This window comes from Dasypus novemcinctus, chromosome 2 (assembly GCF_030445035.2).
Source record: "Dasypus novemcinctus isolate mDasNov1 chromosome 2, mDasNov1.1.hap2, whole genome shotgun sequence".
NCBI lineage: Eukaryota > Metazoa > Chordata > Mammalia > Cingulata > Dasypodidae > Dasypus > Dasypus novemcinctus.
In genome coordinates, this window is record NC_080674.1 from 10,165,563 (window position 1) to 10,189,889 (window position 24,327).

Here is a 24,327-nt window from a genome sequence, read left to right on the forward strand (position 1 = left end):
CGGTTGAAAAATAAGTCTCATGAGTACCGTACTGCGCATGCGTGCGCCCTTGCACCCTCCCGCGAGAGGAATCCGTGTTCGCGGTTCCTGAGTTGGTCTCCGCCGGTTGCGGAGCAGTAACTCCTGCTGCTGCATCATGGCGTCCGTGGGGACCCTCGCCTTCGACGAATATGGGCGCCCTTTCCTCATCATCAAGGATCAGGACCGCAAGTCTCGTCTTATGGGCCTTGAGGCCCTCAAGGTAACAGGTTCGGGACTCTTGCGGTGGGATGAGGGGAGGTGGCCGAATCCGGTGACTCTGCGCCTGCGCAAGCTTGGGAGCGGTCCTGCCATGTGCTCCCGGAAAGGCCGAGAAATCTCCCTCTCCGGAGGCTGTCCGGGTTGTGTTGCCTCGTGCACCCTGCTTCCTGAGCTCGGGAGAGGCCAATATGAGCGTCTTGTCGCGAGTGGGGGGTTAGGTGCAGCTGCGAGCGCCTTTCGGCGTGCGGTAGGGCGGCCTCGAGCCTGTGCGGTGAGCCCGGGGCAGCCGCGGGCCAGGGTCCTGCGGTCGTTTCGTCCCCCCTAGCAGTCATGCCGTTCGGTGAGATGTCGCAAGAAATTATGCGGCCCCCTGTCACTGCCGCTTAGCACTTCAGTTGGTGTCCCTGCAGCAGCGCGGAGAGAGATGGCCTTTCCTTTACTTTGTCAGTTGGCAAATATTTGGCTATTTATCAAGTATTTTATGTTTGAGTGCCCTTATGCGTGGTGTGTACCTGGGCGCAAAGTCGTAAAAGTAGAAATAGGTATAACTTTAGGGAAGAAAATACTATCGCCGGAACGGAAAATGAATACCGGTAACCATAATACGAGGCAATGTGTGAGCAGAATCAGCCGTTATGGAAAGGGACACGGATAAGAGTTGGAGGGAACCTTTCAAACTTTTGTTAGCAGGTGGCATTTGATCTGGGATGGGATACGGGTTTTGAAAGTATGGGGGAGGGGTAGCTTTCCGGGGAGAGCAAACGGTAAAAGCAGAGACTCTTGGGCAGAAAAACGCATGACAAATTTGTGCAGTGGACGAGCAATTCGGGTTTTAGTGGAGCACAGTCTGCTTTGTTGTAATAGTTCCCAAATGTGGAAACTCAAGCCCCACATTGGAATCTCCCCTGGGAGCAGGATAGCCGTTTAGGGGCTTTTTGAGCAGAATCACAGTTGAAATAGAACCGAGTGAGAACAGTGTTTGGGGTGGATTGAAGGGAATGAGGAAGATCAAAGGAGTTAAACCACCACAGGAGTTGAAATGAGAAAGGAAGAGCCATCTGGACACAAACATTGCCTGGGAAAATGCAGGGGAAGGGACACCTCTGAGTTCCCCTCAGTTAAAGATTGCACAAGGCTTCTTTATGTCAAGAGGTCTGAGGTGTCCCTGTTCTTTTAGTGTCTTGGAGTTTTACTTGAGCCAGTTTAGAAACAATCCACCTCTCCCACGTACGTTTGAATTAAGACCTACACAACTTCTGAGCCTTGGTTCCTCAGTGGGAGGTTCATACAGCTCTGTCAGGCTGAGGACGAGAGTTAAATGAGGTAGCTCCAGGAGTGGCCACCCAGTGCCCTTCCTAGTAAGTACTCAGTGTTTTTGATTTTCCTCTAGGAAAAAAAATTTCCAGCCACTCATATTGTTACATACTCAGTTTCATTTCCCTTTCAGAGTGATGGGAGAAAGTAACATTCAAGGTGTACACCCAGTGTAACAGTGGAACAAAAACCACCATGCTAGCTACTTTACCTGCATTATTTCATGTGATGCTCACCCTCTGAGATTGGTCATATTTTAGAGTTGGAAACAGGGTCATGATTCAGGTCACCTTGTGTCTTAGTCCAAAGCCTGCTGTCTAGAGCAGGGGTTCTCAGCATTGGCACTAGTAACGTTTGGGGCCAGATAACTGTGTGTGGGGGAGCTGTTCTTTGTAGGAGCTGGCCATCATCCCTGGCCTCAACCCTCTCTGCCAGAAGCAGCCTCTTTCCCTTTGTGACAACCCACATCTCCAGACACTGCCAGGTGGCCCTGGGAGACAAAGAAAAATATCACCCTGGTTGAGATGCACTGGTCTAGAGTAAATCATTTTCCTGTGATCCCTGTACTTTAGAAAGTTTCTTATCAATCAAAGTTTGTTTTTCCAGGATTGACAGTATTTTCACAGATCTAATGAGTTTCATGTCTTTTGTAACCTGCCAGATGGGGTAACCAGGGAAGGCGTCGGGAAGCTGGGCATTTGAACTGTGCTGTGAAAGGTGGTCGGGACTTTCCAGGGCATGGTGGACTTCCGTAGGACACATTTGGGGAACAAGCAGTTGACCATCCTCACTAGAAGGAAGTGAGGTCTCAGATGGTGGAGGGCTTTGAAGAAAAAGCTGGAGCTATTTGGACTTGAGTAGTTACAGCTTTGGGACTAGTAAGCGACACGTGTGAGGAAGATGGATTGGTTAACTGAATGTAGGGTGGACCTGGTTGGTGGGGGTGGGATAAGAGACCCTGGGATCCTGTTGGTGCTGGGACCTGGGTTAGGTAGTGGCAACTGTAATAGAAAGGAAACGGGCTGAACTGCCTGTAGAAGAGGAGGGAGGGATGTTTTCAAGCTTCAGCTACCTAGTATTTTGGTACCATTGACCCAAAAAGGCAAGTGGGGGCCAGGATGTTCAAGTGGAGATGGTTGTATCTGCTGTCCCCGGAGTGCCAAGAGCTTCTGCACTGCAAATTACCAGGCCTGTCCATATGTGGCACCAGGTCTGTTTCTTTTCCTGGACTGTAAAAGTCTGGCTTGTCTGAACATGGTAATGGCCTGCTCTGGGGCATACTTGAGTACAGAGGCTCAGTGGTTTAGGGATGTGTACTTGATCCTGGCCTCAGAGAACTTGCAGTTAATTCAGAGGGATGGGACCTAAATACATGGAAAGTCAGGAATGCCGTAAGCTAGGACCTGGGCACTTTGTTAGGTGAGGGTTACAGTTCTTCCTTGTCATGTGGAGCCTTAAAGGTAATAATGTATTTGTTGACAGTATCTAGTTGTTCACAATTAACTTAATATTATTTTTGTCTTAAAACTGCAAGCAGTCACAATTCTATAAATACACTTTAAAAAATACTGACATGTACACCTTAAAAAGGCAAATGATGTTAGTAAACTTTGATTTAAAATGCAGGGGAGGGAAGCAGATGTGACTCAAGTAGTTGGGCACTTGCATACCGCATAGGAGTCCCAGGTTCGGTTCCCAGTGCCTCCTAAAGAGACGAGCAAGACAGCAGGCTGGCACTGCAAGATGATGCAATGAAGAGACACAACAAGAAAACACAGTGAGAGATATAACAAGCAGGGAGCAGAGCTGGCTCAAGCGATTGGGCAACTCCCTCCCACATGGGAAGTCCTGGGTTCGGTGCCTCCTAAAAAGAAGATGAGCACACAACAGACAGATGCAGAACAGACACCGAGTGCAAACAAATGAAATCTTTTTTGAAAAAAAGTGCAGGAGAGCAGATGTGGTTCAAGCAGTTGAGCGCCTCCTTCCCCCATGGGATGTCCCCGGTTCGTTACCCAGTGTCTCCTGAAAAAAAACAAACAACAAGCAAAACAAATGAAAAAACCAACTCAGCAGAGCCCATGTGGCTCAGTGATTGAGCACCAGCTTCCCATATACGAAGTCCCAGGCTCAATCCTTGGTCCCTGTACCTCAAAAAAAAAAAAAAAAAGTGCAGGCATTTCTTGGTTTAAGGGGGAATTGTGTTCTAAAAGTCTAACTGGGGGCCTGATGTGGCTCGGTGGTTGAGCGCCAGCTCCAGCATACAAGGTCCTAGGTTAGATCCCCAGCCCCAGTACCTCAAAAAAAAAAAAGTGAAAGTCTATATATAACTCAAACAATGAGAACAGATTCCTAGGCCAACCAACAAAATGCTAAAATTTAGTCCATGCTGTAATTGAATCACGGTACCTAATATGTACACACCTTTTTGGAAGTACAGAACCAGAAGAAAAGGGAAAACAAAATTTTCTTCCACTTTCCTGAGCAGCAAAGTAAAATCTATTTTGGTATCTCCCCTATTTGCCAAATTTCCTGCATCCTTCCCCTCTGACTTTTATTTTCTCTTTAAAAAATAATTTATACCTGCCACTTAGTTTAGTAGCTAGATGTAAATAGGGGGGGGGAATACCATTTAATTTAATATCTATGGCAGCCACTTATCTCCTTAAGATTTCAGAGATTTTTGGGGAGGACCACTTGCTAACTTTGATCTGTAATTATTGGAATTACAAGTTGTGCAAAAAGTTTCAGACCAGGTGGGGGGAGATTTTTAGGGCAAGAGAATAAGCAGGGTAAGACCAGCTGGTATGCCAGATTTTATGCACACTCAAGATGAGTTCTTCCAAATACTTAACTGCTTTTTAGAACTTTACTTCTTTTAAAACCCAATTTTCTTAAACACTTTGACAAGCAAGGGCAACCCTCCAGTGTGTGAGTTATTTGTTAGCTCAACCATGTGAAGCCGAAATTTCTGTAGTAAACCATAGTTTAAAGGTGAAGGGCAGTGTCCGTTTATGGTTGGATGTTTATTCACGTGGCGTTAAATGTTTTGGGATGGCCTTGCAAGGACTCTGAGGTCAGACTGTCCTAAGCTGTAAAGTGGGGCTGATAAGAGGACCTACCTGGGGGATATGTTAGGATTAAATGAAGTAACACAGCATTTGGTTCCATAATCATAAGCTGTGTGCTTATAACTTTTGAAATTATGCATAAATTGAATATTCACTTTTTCTCTTTTATTTTAGTCTCACATAATGGCCGCAAAGGCTGTAGCAAATACAATGAGAACATCACTTGGACCAAATGGTAAGGATCTACTCTTCTTTGTTTTTTAAAAAAATTTAAATCATAAAATAATCAGTACTACCTCATTACAGAAAGTTGGGAAATGGAGGAGGAGGGGCATCCTTCTAAACACAGCGTGTGTGGGGGGGGCTTTAAACCTGATTATAATTGTGTACAATTTTAGATGAGGTTTTGTTTTCCCCTTAACATCATCTTTAGTGGATATTATAATTTAGCAATGCTCCATACTCTTTTTGCCACTTCTGTTATTAGCCATTTAGGTTTTTTCAGTGTTTTGCTTTATGTTAACCAATTTAGAAATCTGTTTTTGCTGATAACCCATTTTTTTCCCTGGAGATGTTCTAAATGTGATTTTTTTTTAAGGGCTTGATAAGATGATGGTGGACAAAGATGGTGATGTCACTGTGACCAATGATGGGGCCACCATTTTGAGCATGATGGATGTTGATCATCAGATTGCCAAGCTGATGGTCGAACTCTCCAAGTCTCAGGACGATGAAATTGGAGATGGAACCACGGGAGTGGTCGGTAAGAAAAGGCAAAATACTATTTTCTTACTAAGAGGTATTATTGAAATTCATCAGACTAATGTGCCGGCCAAGAATGTTTATCCCAAATCAAGTCATGGGGCGACAGCCAGACAAGTCCAGGTTGAAGGGCGCACTTCAACGCAAAACAAGTGACACAGACTCTTCAAAACTGTCATGATAGGAAAGGAAGGGGAATGGCTGGGAAATTTTTCTAGAATAAAGATGCAAAAGAGAACTGACACCCAGCTATAAAATACATGGCATGATTGGATGCTGGGTATTTAGGACAAATGGAGAATTTACTGATTATGTAATAGTGTTTGAATAATGTTGTGTTTCTTGAGTGTGATAATTATGTTGAAGTTATGTAGAAGAATGATCTTGTCATAAGATATGTACGACAGACTAGGGGTACAATTTCATGATTTCTACAACTAATTCTCCAATAGTTGAGCAGAAAAAGTGTGAATATGTATAGATACAGCACATGTGGCAAATGTTAAAGAGCAAATAAGTTCATTTTACTGTGGCAGCTTCCCTGACGGTTTGAAATGTTTCAAATGGGAAAAACTTGGAAGAGATATCTTTTGGATTACCTTTTCTGCAGATGATTTTCAAATCCATTTATTCAACATGTTTATTCAGTGCTTCAGTGGGCCAGGCACTGTTCTGGGTGTGTGTGGGATGCAGCAGTACTCAAAGCAAACAATTCCCACCTTTGTGGAGCTTGGAGCTAAGACAGGGATTTCTAATCCTCTTATCACCAGGGTGAATTTTCACTTAATAGAATAACCAACCCAGGAAACTTAATCGTTTTCCCCTTGTAAAAATGTTGTTTTTTTCATTCTACTGTTCGGTGACATTAAGAATGTAGCTAAACATCCTTCTACAAAGGGGAGACCTGTTAGCTGCCTTTAAATATTAGGAAGAGCTATATATTTTGTAGAAGTTTGGTTTTTTTTGGCTTTGGGGTATAAAACCAGAGCCGAAGGGAGGAATTGCTTTTGGGAGGGGGCGGGGAACTGACTTTGCTTCCACACAAAGAATTTTCCCATTGACACCATCTAGCAGGGGAGGGAGGTTCCTTTTTTAAAATCTTTCTTTGGGGGAATTGGACTCCTGCCTTATTAGATTAGATGGCCTTGGCTTGTAAGGTGACTTCCAGCTTATTTCTGGGACCTTCCTGTTTTCAAGGTATAGCATTCTCATTTGTGTTGATTCTCCTTAAAAATAAAGATTCAGCGTTTTCCTCACCTGGTTCTGGTGTCTCGTTTGCAGTCCTGGCGGGAGCCCTCTTAGAAGAGGCTGAGCAGTTGCTGGACCGTGGCATTCACCCCATCAGAATAGCCGACGGCTACGAGCAGGCCGCCCGCATCGCCATCGAGCACCTAGACAAGATCAGCGATAGCGTCCTCGTGGACATGAAGGACACAGAGCCCCTCATCCAGACGGCGAAGACCACACTGGGCTCCAAAGTGTACGTTCACAGTGTGGGGGTTAGCAGTTGTGGAGGAGGCGGGCCTCGCTTGCTTCTTCCTGTCACCGGTGGTTTCATCTCAGTTGAGCTTTTTTCCTGTTTTTGATTTTCTGATTTTGCTTTGTTATTTTTTGTTTTGTTTTATTTGTTTTTGTTGTTTTGGGTTTTTTTTAATTGATAATTACTTTTGTTTATTGAATATTTTACATGCATTGTATTAATATTTTACCTGCATTGTTTCTTTTAAACGTCATAAAAATACAAGAAGTAAGGGTCAGAACTAAGACTCAAACCTTAATCTCTCTAACATTGAAGTCTCAGGACTTAACTATATATATCGCCTCTAAATTGCTTTGTTTTTAATATAGGTAAATACAGTCTACTTCAAGACTGTATTAATTGTTGGAACACTTCTTTCTTCCATTTCTTTCCTAAGAAGCCTTGGGTGGAGGGAAGGGACATGAGGCATACTTTTTATTCATTCACAAAGCAAATTAATGGTCCAACACTTAATTTAATGCAAAGAGGCATCTAGAAATTGACTTCAATAGGGTGTTTTCAACAATTAATAGCTACTATTTGCCAGACCTGCTGCCTAGTTTGGGGGCACAAAAGTGAATAAGATACCATTCTTGCCCCCTAGAGATGCAAAGCAGCCTCAGCCAAGGGGCCCACTTACTTTGCACTTTTGCAAGAAATAAATGTCTGTCGTCATAATGAAGCATAAAATTCCAGTGTAAGATGCTTTGTTATACCATTGTTTTAATTGGTAACATTTTCATTGTTTTATGTGGTGGCTTTAACAAAAGGGAGGGGTGGTCGTCTCAACTCAGGCAGGTCGGAGGAAAGCACCTGAAATGTCTGTCTCTGTAGCCTTCTCTCCCAGACCCCACAGCAGCCTCTGACAGCAGAGAAGCATGGGTGGTACCGGGTGTCCCCTCTGGTTACAGGTCCAGACCAAGGCTGGCCCCCAAGGAATTGCTGTTGGTGGCGTGCGGGGCTGCCACACATGAGGGTGATCTTTCTCATGGAGGGAAATCATGCATTTACCCGAAATCCACGGATACTGCGTTTTAAGTTGGCCCTGTTCTATTAATATTTGCAAGCCTTTCTAAAACCCAAGTATGTATAGGTCAGAAAGTCATCCAATAATGGCTAGGTATATTACAACAAAGCAAAACCTTCTGCATCACCTTGGGATATTAGCAACACCTTTAGCTTAATGGTTATGTTTTCTAGGTGACTTCAGATTTCAAGTGCTGTAATTCAAGTGCTAAATAAATTTATCACCTGGTTTTTTAAAATCAAAAGTAAAGTCATCAAACTAATATATTTGAGTTACATTTGCTGTGATAAAATGTGCTCTGCTTTGGTGGCAATAATGTTTACATGAACATGAAAGGTTCAGTGGTGTTTTCCTAGGGTTAACAGCTGTCACCGACAAATGGCCGAGATTGCTGTGAATGCAGTCCTCACTGTGGCAGATATGCAGAGGAGGGACGTTGACTTTGAGCTCATCAAAGTAGAAGGCAAAGTGGGAGGGAGACTGGAGGACACTAAGCTTATTAAGGGTGTCATCGTGGATAAGGATTTCAGTCACCCACAAATGCCAAAAGTAAGTGATTGTCTTTCACGGCTTCAAACCATTTGTTTAATTCTTTAAATCCACCGATGACAGTGTTTTCATTTTCACACACAGAAAGTGGAAGATGCAAAGATTGCAATTCTCACGTGTCCATTTGAACCACCTAAACCAAAAACGAAGCATAAGCTCGATGTGACCTCTGTAGAAGATTATAAGGCCCTTCAGAAATATGAAAAGGAAAAGTTTGAAGAGATGATTCAACAGGTAAGTCTTCCTGTGTGGTTCACACTTGTAGTTAGCTGTAGTGACTAGGAGCAAGTACCTGTGGCTTTAGCCTGTATAGTATCTTGATACTTCATCATGTCGCCACAAATAATATATTGCTTAGCGGTGTTAGTTTTCTTTTCTTTACTCTTAAAAATAATGACCACAAAAAACACGGAAAACACACGTCAAATGGCTTAGACGGGTATAAAGGGGGGAGTACGTTTGCCCAAAACACCTCCTCTGAAAGTGGTAATTCTGGCAGTTGACACACTTCCCTTCAGCTGTACTTTTGGTTTCCCATATTGCTGTCCTGGCGCAGACTGGTAAGGTCAAGGTTTAGGAAACTTTATTAATGCTTACACAACATTTAAGGCCTTTTAATACAACTGTTAGATAAACTCTGGAATTAAACCAGAATGTATTCATAGTAATCCTAGTTCTTCGCTCAAACGTGAAAGTCCTATTTTACGAACACTTCCTTTTATTCTCATCCTGCTAATATCCTACGGGCAGACATTCTCTGATGTAGCAGTCCTCTCTGGGCACTGTCCTTGGGAATTAAAGCACCAATATTTAGGAATATGTGAACAAGAGCAGTGATGAGAGCATTTGTCGTTAGTAACTGGCAACAGTTCTGATGCCTTCACTGAAGGGGTTGAGTTCATTTGTGCATCTGTGGTCATTTCTTTGTCTCTACTATAGACCAGGCAGTACCATAGGGTCAGAAATTCTCCTGTAAAGCAAAACTGTTCCTCTTGAGGCAGAGCCTAAGGGGGGGATTGCTGTCATAGACATTGGCCAGAGAAGGTGCCTTTAAGCAGACACCTAAGGGAAGTGGGAGCAGTGTATTGGGTGAGGAATGCCCCGCGTCTAGGCGGGGTGCAGTGGCAAGATGTACAAAGGCGTTGGGGAGTTGGAATGTGCAGCTGGGACTTTGTTAAAGCCCACGCTCTTGCTAGCAGGTGGCACAGGCAGTGCTGGCCAGGGGCGCTGGAGGGATGAGGTGGCTGAGCATCGAGGAGCTGCAAAGTCAGGGGTGTTGCTGGGTGGTCTTCATAGAGTTGCAGGTGGCTCTGAGGGGCAGGAACAGCCCCTTTCCTGTTTGCCACCATTTGAGGAGCACTTGTAGTCACAGAATGGCTTTCAGGGGACAGCCAGGGTTGTTTTGGGTTTTTGTGGGGTTTTCTTTAAGATTTTTTTTTAAATCTCTCCCCGCCCCCCTGTTGTCTGCGCTCTCTGTTCGCTGTGTTTTCTCCTGTGTCCGCTTGTGTGTTCTTGTCAGCGGCATGGGGAATCTTTGTCTGTTTTTGTCGCGTCATCTTGCTGTGTCACCTCTCCGTGTGTACAGCGCCATTCCTGGGCAGGCTGCACTTTTTTCACATGGGGCAGCTCTCCCTACAGGGCATGCTCCTTGCACATGGGGCTCCTTGCACATGGGGCTCCTTGCACTGTGCAGGGCTCACCCCTGTGTGGCAGGGCACTCTTTGCACCCATCAGCATTGCGCGTGGGCCAGCTCACCACATGGGTCAGGAGGCTCTGGATTTGAACCTTGGACCTCATATGGTAGGCAAATGCCCTATCCGTTGAGCCAAATCCGCTTCCCAGCCAGGGTTTCTTTACACCAGGGTGGGACAGGAGCCACAAGGAGGGGTGTGCTGTTAGTGGGCTGTGTTGCAGAGGGTGTGGAGAGGAGCGGCGTTTGAGAGCCAGCTGGTATGGGCGATCTGGAGGCCAGCGCAGGGACAGGCACTGACACTTGTGGGGCATAGTGCAGTTGTCAAAAGGTGAACTCTGAGGGAGGGGTGGGCAGTGAGTTCAGATCCTCTTAGACAAGCCACTTGGTCATTTGCGAACAAGGGAAAGAGTGCTTCTTACCTGACACAAAGTTTGTCTATCTCTTGACCACAAAGTGTTGTCCACTCATATGAAAACAGTAAGTTGCCAAGTTATGTGTGGCACATGATCCTGTTATTGCAAAACACATACGTATGAAACCACTTCATACACATTTGTGCCCACATGGTGGTTTGCTTCACTCTGGCAGTGGGGTTCACAATGCATTACTGATGGTGATTTTATTTAAAAAAAGATTGTAGTTTTTCAAGCATAGTTTTAAAAAGTGGGGTGACTACCGTTGATATTTGGTCAAAATTTAGAATTGACAACACAGTAGATATTTGTATTTTTCCTTCCCTTTTTCATGCCTTTGGAGATTTTGCTTTGTTTGTTTTTTTTAAGATTTATTTATTCTCCCCCCTCCCCCCATTGCCTGTTCTGTGTCCGTTCTCTGTGTGTTCTTCTGCATCTGCTTGTATTCTCATCAGGTGGCACTGGGGAGAACCCTGTCTCTTTTTGTTGCGTCGTCTTGCTGCATCAGCTCTCAGTGTGTGTGGCACCACTTGGGCGTGCTGCGATTTCACACGGGGCGGCCCTCCTTGCTCAGGGACCACTCCTTGCGCATGGAGCACCGTTACGCAGGGGCAACCCTGCTTGGCCAGCACTCCTTGCATGCAGTTGCACTGCACATGGGGCAGCTTACCACACAAACCAGGAGGCCCTGGGTATCGAACCTTTGGACCTCCTATATGGTAGGCGGACACTCCATCCAGTGAGCCGCATCCGATTTCCTTGCTTTGTTTTTAATGCTAGTATCTTATAATCCCAAATGTGCATCTGGCCTTTTTTTCAGCTGTTGTTTTTTACAAACATGATTGCACCAAGAATAAATCCTGCATTTGTTAACATGATTGTGGTGTTTTCCCCCACAGATTAAAGAAACTGGTGCTAACCTAGCTATTTGCCAGTGGGGCTTTGATGATGAAGCAAATCATTTACTTCTTCAGAATAATTTGCCTGCAGTTCGCTGGGTTGGAGGACCTGAAATTGAGGTAGGAACTTCCACATGAAGAGACTTCTGCACTTAGGAACTGAGCTTCTAGTGCTTTCTGTGTATTTAGGGGTTGTTTTGATAGTGCTTGCCTTGAATCACACATTGTGCCAAAACTCCATGGATTAGAGGATCATGGGTAGGAAAGAGAAAGTGCTAGAATCCTTTGTCTCACTAACAAGGCTCCGTTTGAGTCTTCGGAATTTTGGAATGCTTTTGGCATCTCAGTCCTGTGAGTAGTTCTCTAAGGCAAGGGAACTACTGTACCCCTGACCTGCATGCTTCGTTGGTTTTCCCCACAGCATTGCAGGGAGCAGGGGGTGCCTGTTCACTGCAAGAGACAAGGATGCCCAGGAGGCTGGGGTGCGATCAGGGCCACACAGGAGCCCAGGCTCCGATTCGGAGGCACGGTCGGGAAATGGGGAGGGTTCAGGGCGATAGAGCCAGGCAGCACCCAACGCCACACTCCTCAGAACTTTAATTTCATAAGACTTTTTGGGTTGAACTTGAAGTTTTTCGGCCAGAGTAGGGCAGCAGTTCTAGTGAACCACCTTCGTAGACTGTTGAGTTTAGCTCATTCCTGGTCCAAGTTTGGAAGTTTGCTGTTCAACAACGTTCTCCTTGTCCTTCTCCCTGACCCATTCCATTAGTTGATTGCCATTGCAACTGGAGGTCGGATTGTACCACGGTTCTCAGAACTCACAGCTGAGAAGTTGGGATTTGCCGGGCTTGTAAAAGAGATCTCATTCGGGACAACTAAAGATAAAATGCTGGTCATCGAGCAGTGTAAGAACTCCAGGGCTGTCACCATCTTCATTCGAGGAGGAAACAAGATGGTGAGAATGCAATCACCCGTTTATTCTGACTCCGGGATGTAATTGGGCTCTGTCCATAAAGTATTTATAAGCTGAGACACAGTTACCGTAAGGAAAACTGAATCTGCTTTTTTTTAATATTATACAGTAAAATTACTGGAAGCCATGTTAGATTGTTGTTTTTAGAAGGCACATTTGCCTTTCTGCCATCCCTCAGGTAGAGGTAGTGAATCCCAGTAAACAACTCTTGGTGGTCTCTCCATTCTTCAGGAATGGATTTTGAACACGTGGTGGTGAGCGAGTCATTGGGAGGGTCTGTGTGTGGATTTTATTTGATTCCCCTGCTTGATAGTGTGTCTTAGAGTGAGTCACATTCCAGGTTTTTTGAACTACATGGTGAGGAGGAAAGGCGTGAAAAAACTATAACTCATAACCAAGGCTGTCTAAATACTAGAGAACAATCTCTACTTTTTATTTTAACAAAGTGGGTTCGGTTTGAGCTGTTAGCAGGGGCTCCTACACAAAAGCGTTCTTAGACTCAGCCAGAGGTGCCGGGCGTTCGTCTAAACTGGCTGAGCTGTTCCCCCTAGATCATCGAGGAAGCCAAGCGATCCCTCCACGATGCTCTGTGTGTCATCCGGAACCTCATTCGTGACAACCGTGTTGTGTATGGAGGTGGCGCTGCTGAGATCTCGTGTGCTTTGGCAGTTAGCCAAGAGGCAGATAAGGTAAAATAAGGTGCAGGCTGAGGAAAGGCTCTGGTGCCTGCCGGCATGCGGCATGCGGTGGCGATGCTGTGGGCTGGGTGCTCTCCTCCCAGGGAGGGCCGGCACTGAGAGCGGTGCAGGACTCAGGCGCTCACTCTCAGCTGATGCTCGTGCCCATGCCTGCGGGTTCAGGTGTCCAGAAACTGACATTTCTCAGCCTTTCTCAACCATCCAACTTTGACAATGATAAAGAAAATCTGTCTTTTAATGTTATTTGAAACACAAAATTGATTAAGTATTATTTAGTAACTAAAAATAAAGCAGTCAGAGCTGCTTTGTTCTCAGACTTCTCAAATGTATACCTCCCCCCCCTTACTCTGTAGGGACATTTTAACACTCTGGTAGATGAAAACTAGTCACGAAAGCCTACAGTTCCTGAGCTCATCACAGCTTAGCTTTTCAGAGTATATGAGAGAGAGTTATGTTTCCAAATTGCTGCTGCTCTTCCGCTGAGTGCACCTGCCCCCCTGCAGTGCCCAACCTTGGAGCAGTACGCCATGAGAGCCTTCGCCGACGCCTTGGAAGTCATCCCCATGGCCCTTTCTGAGAACAGCGGCATGAATCCCATCGAGACCATGACCAAAGTCCGAGCCAGACAAGTGAAGGAGGAGAACCCTGCTCTTGGTATTGACTGTTTGCATAAAGGCACAAATGGTGAGGCACTCGGCTGTGATTCTTGGTGTGGGCCTCTGTCTTTGACTTAAATCGAGTAAGGTCCCTTACTGTGAGGCTTCTGTCCTTTTAAATGCTTGACCACATTTTAGGTATTCAAGTCTTGAAATTTGGAGTCCAGGGGTTAACTGGATTGCAGTTCCTAGCAACGTAAAGCTAGTCTTCGTAATGTTAAACTACCATGTACTGATTCTGTCAAAAACAACTTGTTTTTTAATCTCTGGCTTTAGAAAGTAAGTTTTTCACCCATGGGCATTAAAGTGGATTCTGGATTAGTGGCATTGTTTTAGTTTGCCAAAGGGTTGCCAGTGCAAGGTACCCAAAATTTATCTGGGGTAAAAGGTTACAGTTCTAAGGCCATGGAAAGTCAAAACCGAGGCACCATGGGAGATGCTTTCTCATCACAGTCAGCTACTGTTGATCCTGGTGTGTTGACATGATAAAGCAGGATGGTGGCTGATCTGCTGAGGTCGCAGCCTTCCCCTCTAGGCCCACCCTTTGCTCTTGAGCTGCTCTTTGGGTCCAGCCTCTTGGGCCTTCATGCCTAAGCAGTCCTGTAGGCCTGTCTTTCCTGGCATAGGGTTTGTTTCCTTCTGAGCCTCCTGATTCAGTATCTTCTGTTCCGCTCTCTTCCCAAGTTTGACTGTAAGCTAACAGTCAAATGGCTCTTCTCTCCTTGCGGCCTCACCTTTCAATCACATGGCTGGAACGTAAATAGCAGAACTCAGTCTTCCTTTGTCTGTCTGAGTGTCTGTTTATATCAGACCAGGCGGGGCAGGGACTCAACCTGTGTCATCCCCACTGGCATAGTCAAATCAGAAGCCTTAAAAGCAATCTTATCGGGTAATCTAATCAGACAGCTCAGCTGAATTTGATATAATCAGAGGGTGTGGCACCCAGGGGAATAGATTAGTTTACAAACATCTTTGTTTTTTTTTTGGGAATACTGCCACAGACATGTCACATGACACATCAGAAATGACTTTTTAATTGACATTTAAGTCACAGTTTTTTCTGTGGTTGTACTTAGCAAATTGTGGAGTAGTTTACAAATGTAATATTTACTAATTTCTGTAACCATTTTATGTTCTTAGCTGGTGAAAAGGTACTAGAGCCTTAGCTGCTTGGTACCAGTAACTCCTGCACTGATTGGAGCCATATCTGGGGTTCTGTAACCTGTCCTGGCTTCAGAACCTGACAGTTTGTGTTTCTGTATAGAAGACTGGGTATATTCTGTGATTTCACAGTCACATCCCAAGCATTTCAGTAATAGCAGCGACTCGTTGTCACTTAAATATTTTCTAACTTAAAAACCTGATTTAACTAAGCCTTAGTATTCTAGGTCATTCTTGGGAAGTATTTTCTAATTTGTGTACAATCACATTTCACTCTGTGCAAAGGGACTTTCACGTCAGGGCTTGGCTGCTTTGTGTGGTGGGCTGCCATAGAAAGCCTGCCCCTTCCAGCCAGTCACTGAAGAGACACACACCCTCTCCCCCAACAGCTGTCTGTTAACTAGGTTCAAATCCAAATATCCTTGGAAATAATCAGATTATATTCATTTGAATATATACCTGAGACGCTGCTTGACCTCCAACAATTTGTTTCTTAAGTTTTGCTGTGGTTCCATAAATTGGAGCAAGTTAATCTTAAATAGTACATGTACTGTTGTAGGATAACCAATTTATTTATCCTTTTTCAGATATGAAGCACCAACATGTCATAGAAACCTTGATTGGCAAGAAGCAACAGATATCTCTTGCAACACAAATGGTTAGAATGATTTTGAAGATTGATGACATCCGTAAACCTGGAGAATCTGAAGAATAAAGACAAAATTTAGAATAAATGTAGTCATAAGCTCCACTACTGTGATTAAATAAAGGGATGTCTTGTGATGCATCTACAGCTATTTATTATTATTTACTTTTTCAGACATTGTAGATGCTGTAATAAAAATAGCTGTTTGGTAACTATAGTTTCACTTGTTCAAAGACGTAATCCTAGAGATACTGTCTCATTGAGTTTTTGTATTTGTCATATTAAAGGGATCTTTAAACAACCTTTATCTTTTACTCAAGTTTAAGAAACATTCATTGTAACATGAATCAAATGCTGTCTTAACAGAGTTTTTCAAAGTAAGCTGTAGAAACTATTTTAATAGCTATGAACATTGAGTTTGTTTAAATATGTATGTTAGCATTGAGGGGAATGAGGGCATGGTGCTATTGAATTCACACTTGTCTACAGGAATGGATCCTTTGGTCGTAGAGATCCTAGTATTCCCACCCACAAATTACGGCATGTATTTAGTGCTATTACTGGGCCACACCAACGTATTCTAGAATATTACTACAGTGCCAGCGAGACCAGCATGAAAATTTCAGTCTTCTCATAGTCCTCTTGGCTTTATTTTGGTCCTTGCCTACCCCGAACACAAGGCAGAACCTGAGTGAGCAGAGATTCCCCGTACATCCCACAGACTCAAGGAGAGCAAGTCAGAACCTAGTTGGTATGTTCTTATCCCCAGGACAAGGTAAGTGGAGGTCAGAGTCAATTGTAGGAAATAAGGGAGAAATGGATCGCCTTGTGCATTAGCCAAAGGGACGGTGATTCAAAATACCAGAAGCATGTTGGCCTTTATAAAGGGTATCTATTTGGGGTAGGAGCTTACAGACAACAGGCGGTAAAGCATAAGTTCCCTCACCAGTCTATTTGGAGTAGGATAGCTGCCGACATCTGCAAGGGTTCAGGCTTTCTGGGTTCCTATATTCCTGGGGCTTGCTTTCCTCTGGGTTCAAGGTTCCTTTCTCCCTGGGGCTGGCTTCTGTTTCCTCTGGCCAGCTCTTAAGCCTCAAAACTCCAACATCAGAAACCCTCGACTCTGTTGCCGTGCCTTTTTTCTGTGAGTCTCCACCCTAATCATAACTCAGTAATGCCCAGATATGGAGCAGATTACAAGCATAATCCTGTATTTCTTTTTGGAATGCATCAGTAATACTAAACTGCACACATGTTGGAGCAAGATGGCTGTCAAGGTCTGCAAGGGTTCAGGCTTCCTGGGTTCCTCTCTTCCCAGGTCTTGCTTTCTGGGCTCAGGCCGTTTGTTTCCTCCACAAGGTCAGCTGTAGACTATGAGGCTCTCTAGGCTTTACCCCTCCACAAGGTTGGCTATAATCTTATCGGGTGAATGGCTCTGTCTCCAGGGTTTCTGCTGTGTGTAAGGAGCCATCTCTAATCCTTTGTCCTGGCTCAGGGCTTCTCTTCCCAGGGCTTCTCTTTCCTCTCTCTGCTTACTTCCTGGGGTTCCAGCTCAAGACTCCAGCATCAAACTCCAACATTAAAAAATCTTTCCAACTTTGTCATTTGCCATGCCATTTATCTGTGAGTCCCCACCCACCAAGGGGCAGGGACTCAGTGCCCTACTGATATAGCCCAACCAAAGCCCTAATCATAATTTAATCATGCCCAGGTACAGGCCCGGTTACAAACAACCCAATATTTTTGGAATTCGTAACTATCAAACTGCTACACCTTAGGAGAAATGCCTTGGAATTTCCAGGTATAGATAAGATGTATTGAGTCACTTCTACTTATTAAAATAGTACTAGCTAATGGTGTCATGCCCCGAGTCAAGTACCTGGCCTTGTAAGAACTTAACCTGGTTTGTCTCAATTCCCATGTCCCTGTACAGTACTTATTCACATCTAACAGGCAAGTTAAAATAATTTACCAGCATCTCCTGGCCAGTGAACAGCAGAGCCCAGTCTAACTCAGGCAGAGTTGCCCTCATCCCTAATTCCACTGCCCTGTTCTGCCCACTTTACTCAGGTATGGTTCTTTAGCTTTTCTAAAAGAATGTGTTTCTTTTGAGAATCATGATAGAAGTTCACTTTAATGCCACCAAGAGAGTGGGTTTGCCAGTAGCTCTCAAGTTCCTTAGAATTAGGAAACAGGGAAGTAGATGTGGCTCAAGTGATAAGGCTTTGCCTACCTACTGGAGATTTAGGCCCAAAGGGTATCAGGAATAAAAGAGAAAATGGAGAATGAAAGAGAAAGAGCTGGGATCAGGGGGTCTTCGGGTAGAGACTCATCAGACAACTTTATTGTTTACAAGGGGATCTATACCCCAATCTACATAACAAGCAGCAACATGCAGTTAACTATCAGCATTACTCATAGTTTAAGGAATTTAAAACATCTCTCAAGGTACAAAGTCTAAGTGTACCATTTACTACAAAAGGTATGTGCTCATCTTTCAGCCTTTAACAGTCATCCTGTTTGTCTGGAACTCTTAATTACTGCGTTCCTTAGTTGCAAGTGTAGCCATGGAAACAGCGCGTCTCTCCTTGCAAGACCACTGTGCCTCAGTTTCCAACACCTACCATATGGAAGGACCCAGGTTCAATCCCTGGGGTCCCCTGGTGAAAAGAACGCACCTGCGCAGCAAGCCGGTGCCCACGTAGCAAGCCGAGTGCCTGTGCAGTGAACCAAGTACACATAGGTGAGCCAGTGCCCATGCAAGTGAGTCACCCAGCAAGATGATGCAACAAAAGAGACAAATGGGGAGTCAAGATGAAGTGCAGCAGAGACCAGGAACTGAGGTGGCACAATTGACAGGGAACCTCTCCACATGAGAGGTCTCCAGGATGTAATCCCAGTGAATCCTAGAGGAGAAAGACAAGAAGACAAAAAGAAATAGATACAGAATATCACACAGCGAATGGACACAGCAAAAACAGAAGGGTGGGGGAGGGAGAGGGGAAAAAAAAAAAAAAGAATTAGGGAATGGTGATTCTTCCTGTCTAATTTGGCATCGGTGATGGGTGTGTTTCAGGGTTGCCTTGTCAGGGGTCCCTGGGCACAGAGCAGTGTTAACTGTTGGGTTGTTTTGTCTCCAAGCAATGTATACAGTCCCTCCCTAAACAAGTATCCTGTGGTGGTAAGAATAAGTGCTAATATTCTTCCTATTATCAGTGTGTTTCTGGAACATCACAGTTAAGTATTAAAAGCTCCAAACCAGTAATACTGAGTTTACAACCTAGTATATGTTTCTTCATAAAATGGATTGTGAAATAGCACTCTTACCCTTTTTATTACTACTACATCCATAATATGATAGTACATAGTAAGATCTAACCAGAACATATCTATAGTCCAAGTTTAGAATCAAGGCATGCACAAGCCCACTTAGATAAATATCTCCAACTTTGTTGTTTGGATGAGATAACCTACAAGGACTGATTCTAATCTGCAAAGGATATCTAGCAACTTTCTTTGGATCAGAGTCTTAACCTGAAGGGATCTGTGGTTGTATCAGAAGACACTAAACCACTCTCTACCCCTTTCAAAAATGAACTTCACTAACATTCCTGGCAACTTCCATGGTTGAGAAATGATGCAGCCAACACAGAAAAACTTGGAGATGTTGTCTAATGAGTTTATTTCATCAAAAGCGTATCTTCAAGGTAACCCATTAACTTCTTACCAATAAGTTCTATGTCATTTGTTGTTGTTGTTTAATTAGAAATCACTTGTTAAATCACATCTCTTCCTTTTTTTTTTTTAACAAGGTACAAGATTGACCCAGGACCTCATACATGGAAAGCAGGCACTCAACCACTGAGCTACACCTGCTCCACTGTTCCTCCACTTTATTTTTTTTTTGTCTTTATTCATTTTTTTAATATTACATCCAAACAATATGAGGAGGTCCCCATATACCCCCTTACCCCCGTCACCCCACTCCTCCCCCCATAGCAACATTCTCCTCCATCATCATGAGACATTCATTGCATTTGGTGAGTACATCTCTGAGCATCGGTGCACCTCATGGTCAATGGTCCACATCATAGCCCACACTCTCCCACAGTCCACCCAGTGGGCCATGGGAGGACCTACAATGTCCAGGAAATTGTCCCTGCGTCACCACCCAGGACAACTCCAAGTCCCGAAAACGCCTCCACATCTCATCTCTTCCTCGCATTCCCCACACCCAGCAGCCACCATGGCCACTTTCTCCACACCAATGCCACATTTTCTTCGATTACTAATCACAATAGTTCATGAATAGAATATCAGTAAGTCCACTCTAATCCATATTCTATTCCTCCATCCTGTGGACCTTGGATTGGTTGTGTCCACGCCACATCTATGTCAAGAGGGGGCTTAGATTCCATGTTCCTCCACTTTAGGTGGCCTCATCTTCCCCTCTTTGGTGTTGACATAGAAATAGACTCCCAGGGAAGACCATTTCACCTTTTGGTTCACAATTCCTGCACTGAAACTGAACACACCCTAAAACACAAATGCCTCTAGGGCCGAGAGGCCCTTGTGTCTGTTACACGTGACTGATTGCGGGAATCCTTTCTTCCTCCTCTAATCTTGGTGAAACAGCACCACTGAAGGGTTGGGAGTTGGGAGAGGTAGGGTATGGGAACAAACTACTTGCAAGCACGGAGAAGTGCTCCCCTTAGCGGTGCACCTGTGCACGATGCAGGTGATCTGAAGCCCCAGAAAAGGTACCAAAGACACACGGCTACTTAGAAAACATTGACAGCGAGTCCTTCAGAGAAAGGAAACTGGTGAGGACTTGATGACAGCAGTCCCGGTTTATCGAGCAGTTGCTGTGTGCTTAGTGCCGTCCAGAAGGCTGGCTTTAAAAGCAGTTCTTTCCAACGTGCGCGAGAGACCCACGGGGGTCCCCCAGACCTCTTCAAGTGGCCCACTGAGGTCGAAGGTATTTTCATACTAACGCTAGAAGGTCATTCGCCGTCTTCACTGTGTTAACATTTACACTCACGTAGCGATGGGTAAAACTGCTGGCGTCTTAGCATGAGTCTGGCTAAAGTGCCCTGGAAATTATAAAAAATCATTGTATTTTGAGGATGGAAACAATGTGAATTATGTTAGCACAGCATTAAGTCTCAACCCTTGAGCACACTGTCGGAGGTTGAATCTTGTTCCCCACAAGAGGCACATTCGGGTCCCAACCTCGGTCCTGGGGCCTGAACCCACTTGTAAATAGCCCCTTTGAAGACAGCAGTCAAGGAGTGCCCGTGCTGAATGAGGGCGGGCCTGAGCAAAGATGCCACTACGGCATGGCCACGAGACAGAACAGCCACGGCACCCCAAAGGCAGTGAGCCAGCCAGGAGATACCGACCCTGGGAGGAAGAAAGCGTTCCAGCCTCTGAAGCAATGTCCTGGGTTTTTTGTTTGTTTGTTTGTTTTTTAATTTTTTTATTCATTTTGTAAAAATATTACATTCAAAAAATATGAGGTCACATTCAACTCCACCACCCCCGCCCCACCACTCCCCCCCCCCCCCCCCCCCCAGCAATACTCTCTCCCATCATCATGACATATCCATTGCATTTGGTAAGTATATCTCTGGGCATCTCTGCACCCCATAGTCAATGGTCCACATCATAGCCCATACTCTCCCACGTTCCATCCAGTGGGCCCTGGGAGGATCTACAATGTCCCGTAGTTGTCCGTGAAGCACCACCCAGGACAACTCCAAGTCCTGAAAACGCCTCCACATCTCATCTCTTCCTCCCATTCCCTGCACCCATCAGCCACCATGGCCACTTTTCCCACACCAATGCCATATATTCTCTGTGGACCTTGGATTGGTTGTGTCCATTGCACATCTATGTCAAGAGGAGGCTTAGATTCCACATGGATACTGGATGCAATGCAATGTCCTGTTAAGCCAACCCGTTGTGCGGTATTTGTTTCAGCAGCTGAGAAACTAATACGCACACCTTTTTGTACTGTGTGAGAAAACAGAAGGTTATGCACTAAGCACTTCCACATAACACATGGTTTTAAGCTGAACTAGCCACTGAGGATGGAATTCCATGTTTACTTTCAAGAACGACTGGCAAACTAGTTCTATGGATTTGGGTCTATGACAGCCATTTCCTGAAAAATGAATAAAATAAGCTAGTCATTTCCAGGAGTGCTGATAGCATTTACTGCCAATGGTAAAACTTTGAATTTTCAAGCTAAACTTGGAATTTTTGAGAATTTGTATCCATCATGAGTTAGACAGCTTCCCAAGTTTCTTCTGATGAGATTTGTGGCGATTTAAAGATTTGGAGGTTTGTTTGGTTTTTTGGAAAATAAATTTTCTGTAAAAAAAAAATTAGGTTAATATTTATGTAATATGTTCATTTTTTAAAAATATTTTTAAATTTTTTTAGTTTTTATTTTTAATGCATTGTCAATGGGAAGCAGATATGGCTCAAGCAGTTGGGCACCTGCCTCCCACATGGGAGGTCCTGGGTTCAGCTCCTGGTGCCTCCTAAAGAAGATAAGTTGACACAACAAGCAGGGAGCAGATGTGGCTTAAGCGGTTGGGCACCTGCCTCCCATGGGGGAGGTCCCAGGTTCGGTTCCCTGTGCCTCCTACAAAGCAGACAAGCAGACATAGCACGCAGACAAGCGGACACAGCAAGCAATGAGCAGACACAGTGACCAGACCATAAGCAGAAAGATGAGGGAGCCATCTCGGGGTAGGAAATAAACAAATGTCAGAGGATAGGTAGCAGATGTGGCTCAAGCAGTTGAGCACCCACCTCCCACATGGGAGGTTCCAGATTGGGATCCTGGTGTCTCCTAAAGAAGACAAACAAACAACAAGCAGACATAGAGAAAAAAGAGCAGACGAGAAAAAACAATGAGCAAAAAACAGTGAGCAAACAAGGAAAAACAAATGAGCAGGGAACAGATGTGGCTAAAGCAGTGAGTGCCTACTTTCCACATGAGAGATCCCAGGTTCAGTTCCCAGTGCCTCCTAAAGAAAAAAAACAAAACAGACAATGAGCAGACAACAAGCAAAAACAACAAGCAGACAACGAGCAAACATGAGGGAGTCAAGTTGGGGGGAGGGGGCGGGTGATGGCAATGGATATAATCCACAACAAGATCTTTTTGGAGTACTCCATAGTTTTTCAGAATATAAAGGGATACTGAAACTGAACCGTTGGAGAACCACGGTACTAGCACTTTTAATCGTTGTATTAATAGTAACCCTATAAGGTAGATCATATCATACCCAATTCGCAAATGAAGAAACTTGAAGAAAAACTTCTTCCACCCTCAACCCCTACATCCTGGACTCAGAATCTAGGGGCTTTGTTGGTTACCCATGAACAAAAAGGCAAAATGGCAGTGTAAGCCAGTGTCATGAATATCTAACCAAGTGCTTCAAAACTGTTTCCTTCCACTTTTCACTTAAATTGTGTTCCTTTTGTGCCTTAATAAGTGTGAAAGCCTTTTTGCATGTACCATCAGTTATTTATTGGGATCCAGAAGGAGGAGTCCCTAACTTGGGTGGTAGTTAGATGGGTGAGGGTATAATTAGGAAATAGCTCAAGTGTGACTCTTTAAACAAGTCCACTATTAGAAAAAAGAGACTGTTTATGAGCAACAAATGAGGGGCATGAATGGTCTGGGGAAAGAATTACGAAGTAATTCATTCAACATAGGAATCCTTTACATGGCAAATATTGCATTTAAATTTTAAAAAACCAAACACTTCATTTATATTCAGATGAAAATCATATCTATAGTGTAAAGTGAGATAAAAGGCATACTACTTTAAAATAAAAACAAAATTAAAAAATAATGGAAAACAAAAAAGAAAAAATATATTAAAAAACAAAAAATATAAACACACAAAAAAAGATACACCACTTTATAACTGAATTTTTCTTATCTTTTTTCCATTATTGCAAAACCTGTTAACCATACGTAGACTTGAGAGATAGCAGCTGGACCTGTTTCAAGACAACGTCACCATGCCTTTCCCCAGCTTAAAACCCGTTAATAGCTTCCCATTGGCCTGGCATAAAATGGAACATCTCTACTGTAGTTGACAAAGAAGGCCCCAGGGAAGCAGATTTGGCTCAATGGATAGAATGTCCACCTACCACATGGGAGGTCCAGGGTTCAAACCCAGGGCCTCCTGACCCGTATGGTGAGCTGGCCCATGCACAGTGCTGATGCACGCAAGGAGTGCTGTGCCACGCAGGGGCGTCCCCCATGTAGGGGAGCCCCACGCGCAAGGAGTGCACCCTGCAAAGAGAGCCGCTCTGCATGAAAAAAGTGCAGCCTGCCCAGGAGTGGCGCCGCACACACAGAGAGCTGACGCAGCAAGGTGACGCAACGGAAAAGAGACAGTTTCCCAGTGCTGTTGACAAGAATCCAAGTGGTCACAGAAGAACACATAGCAAATGGACACAGAGAGCAGACAACTGGAGAGCGGGGAGAGGGGAGAGAAATAAATAAAAAACAATTAAAAAAAAAAGAAGGCCCCAGCCCTTACCCCTCGCCCAGCTCATCCTGGGCCCCTCTCCCCAGGACCCCTACCCACCCCACTCCCAGCTCCATCACCTTCTCCTGTGCTTTTTGCCTCTGGGCCTCTTCCCCTGGCTGACACCTCGTTCTCCAGGTCTCA

At 44.6% G+C, this 24,327-nt stretch overlaps 1 protein-coding gene across 1 annotated transcript; it reads left to right on the forward strand.

Moving 5' to 3' along the window:
• Positions 1–42: 42 nt before the first annotated feature.
• On the forward strand, positions 43–15,923 carry CCT5 (chaperonin containing TCP1 subunit 5). Its single transcript, XM_004474419.5, has 11 exons — positions 43–241; positions 4,800–4,860; positions 5,224–5,388; positions 6,669–6,867; positions 8,290–8,482; positions 8,567–8,716; positions 11,489–11,608; positions 12,258–12,443; positions 13,013–13,150; positions 13,663–13,843; positions 15,564–15,923. Exons 1-11 carry the CDS (start codon positions 137–139, stop codon positions 15,689–15,691), a joined length of 1,626 nt encoding a protein of 541 aa, XP_004474476.1. The 5' UTR covers positions 43–136; the 3' UTR covers positions 15,692–15,923.
• Positions 15,924–24,327: the final 8,404 nt, after the last annotated feature.

What these genes read in the sequence shown, in the direction of transcription:
- CCT5 (XM_004474419.5), top strand. Translation starts at nt 137, where the DNA reads ATGGCGTCCGTGGGGACCCTCGCCTTCGACGAATATGGGCGCCCTTTC. An exon ending in ACCACACTGGGCTCCAAAGT is followed by an intron (nt 6,868 to 8,289) that starts GTACGTTCACAG and finishes GTGTTTTCCTAG; the next exon opens with GGTTAACAGCTGTCACCGAC. An exon ending in TTAGCCAAGAGGCAGATAAG is followed by an intron (nt 13,151 to 13,662) that starts GTAAAATAAGGT and finishes GCCCCCCTGCAG; the next exon opens with TGCCCAACCTTGGAGCAGTA.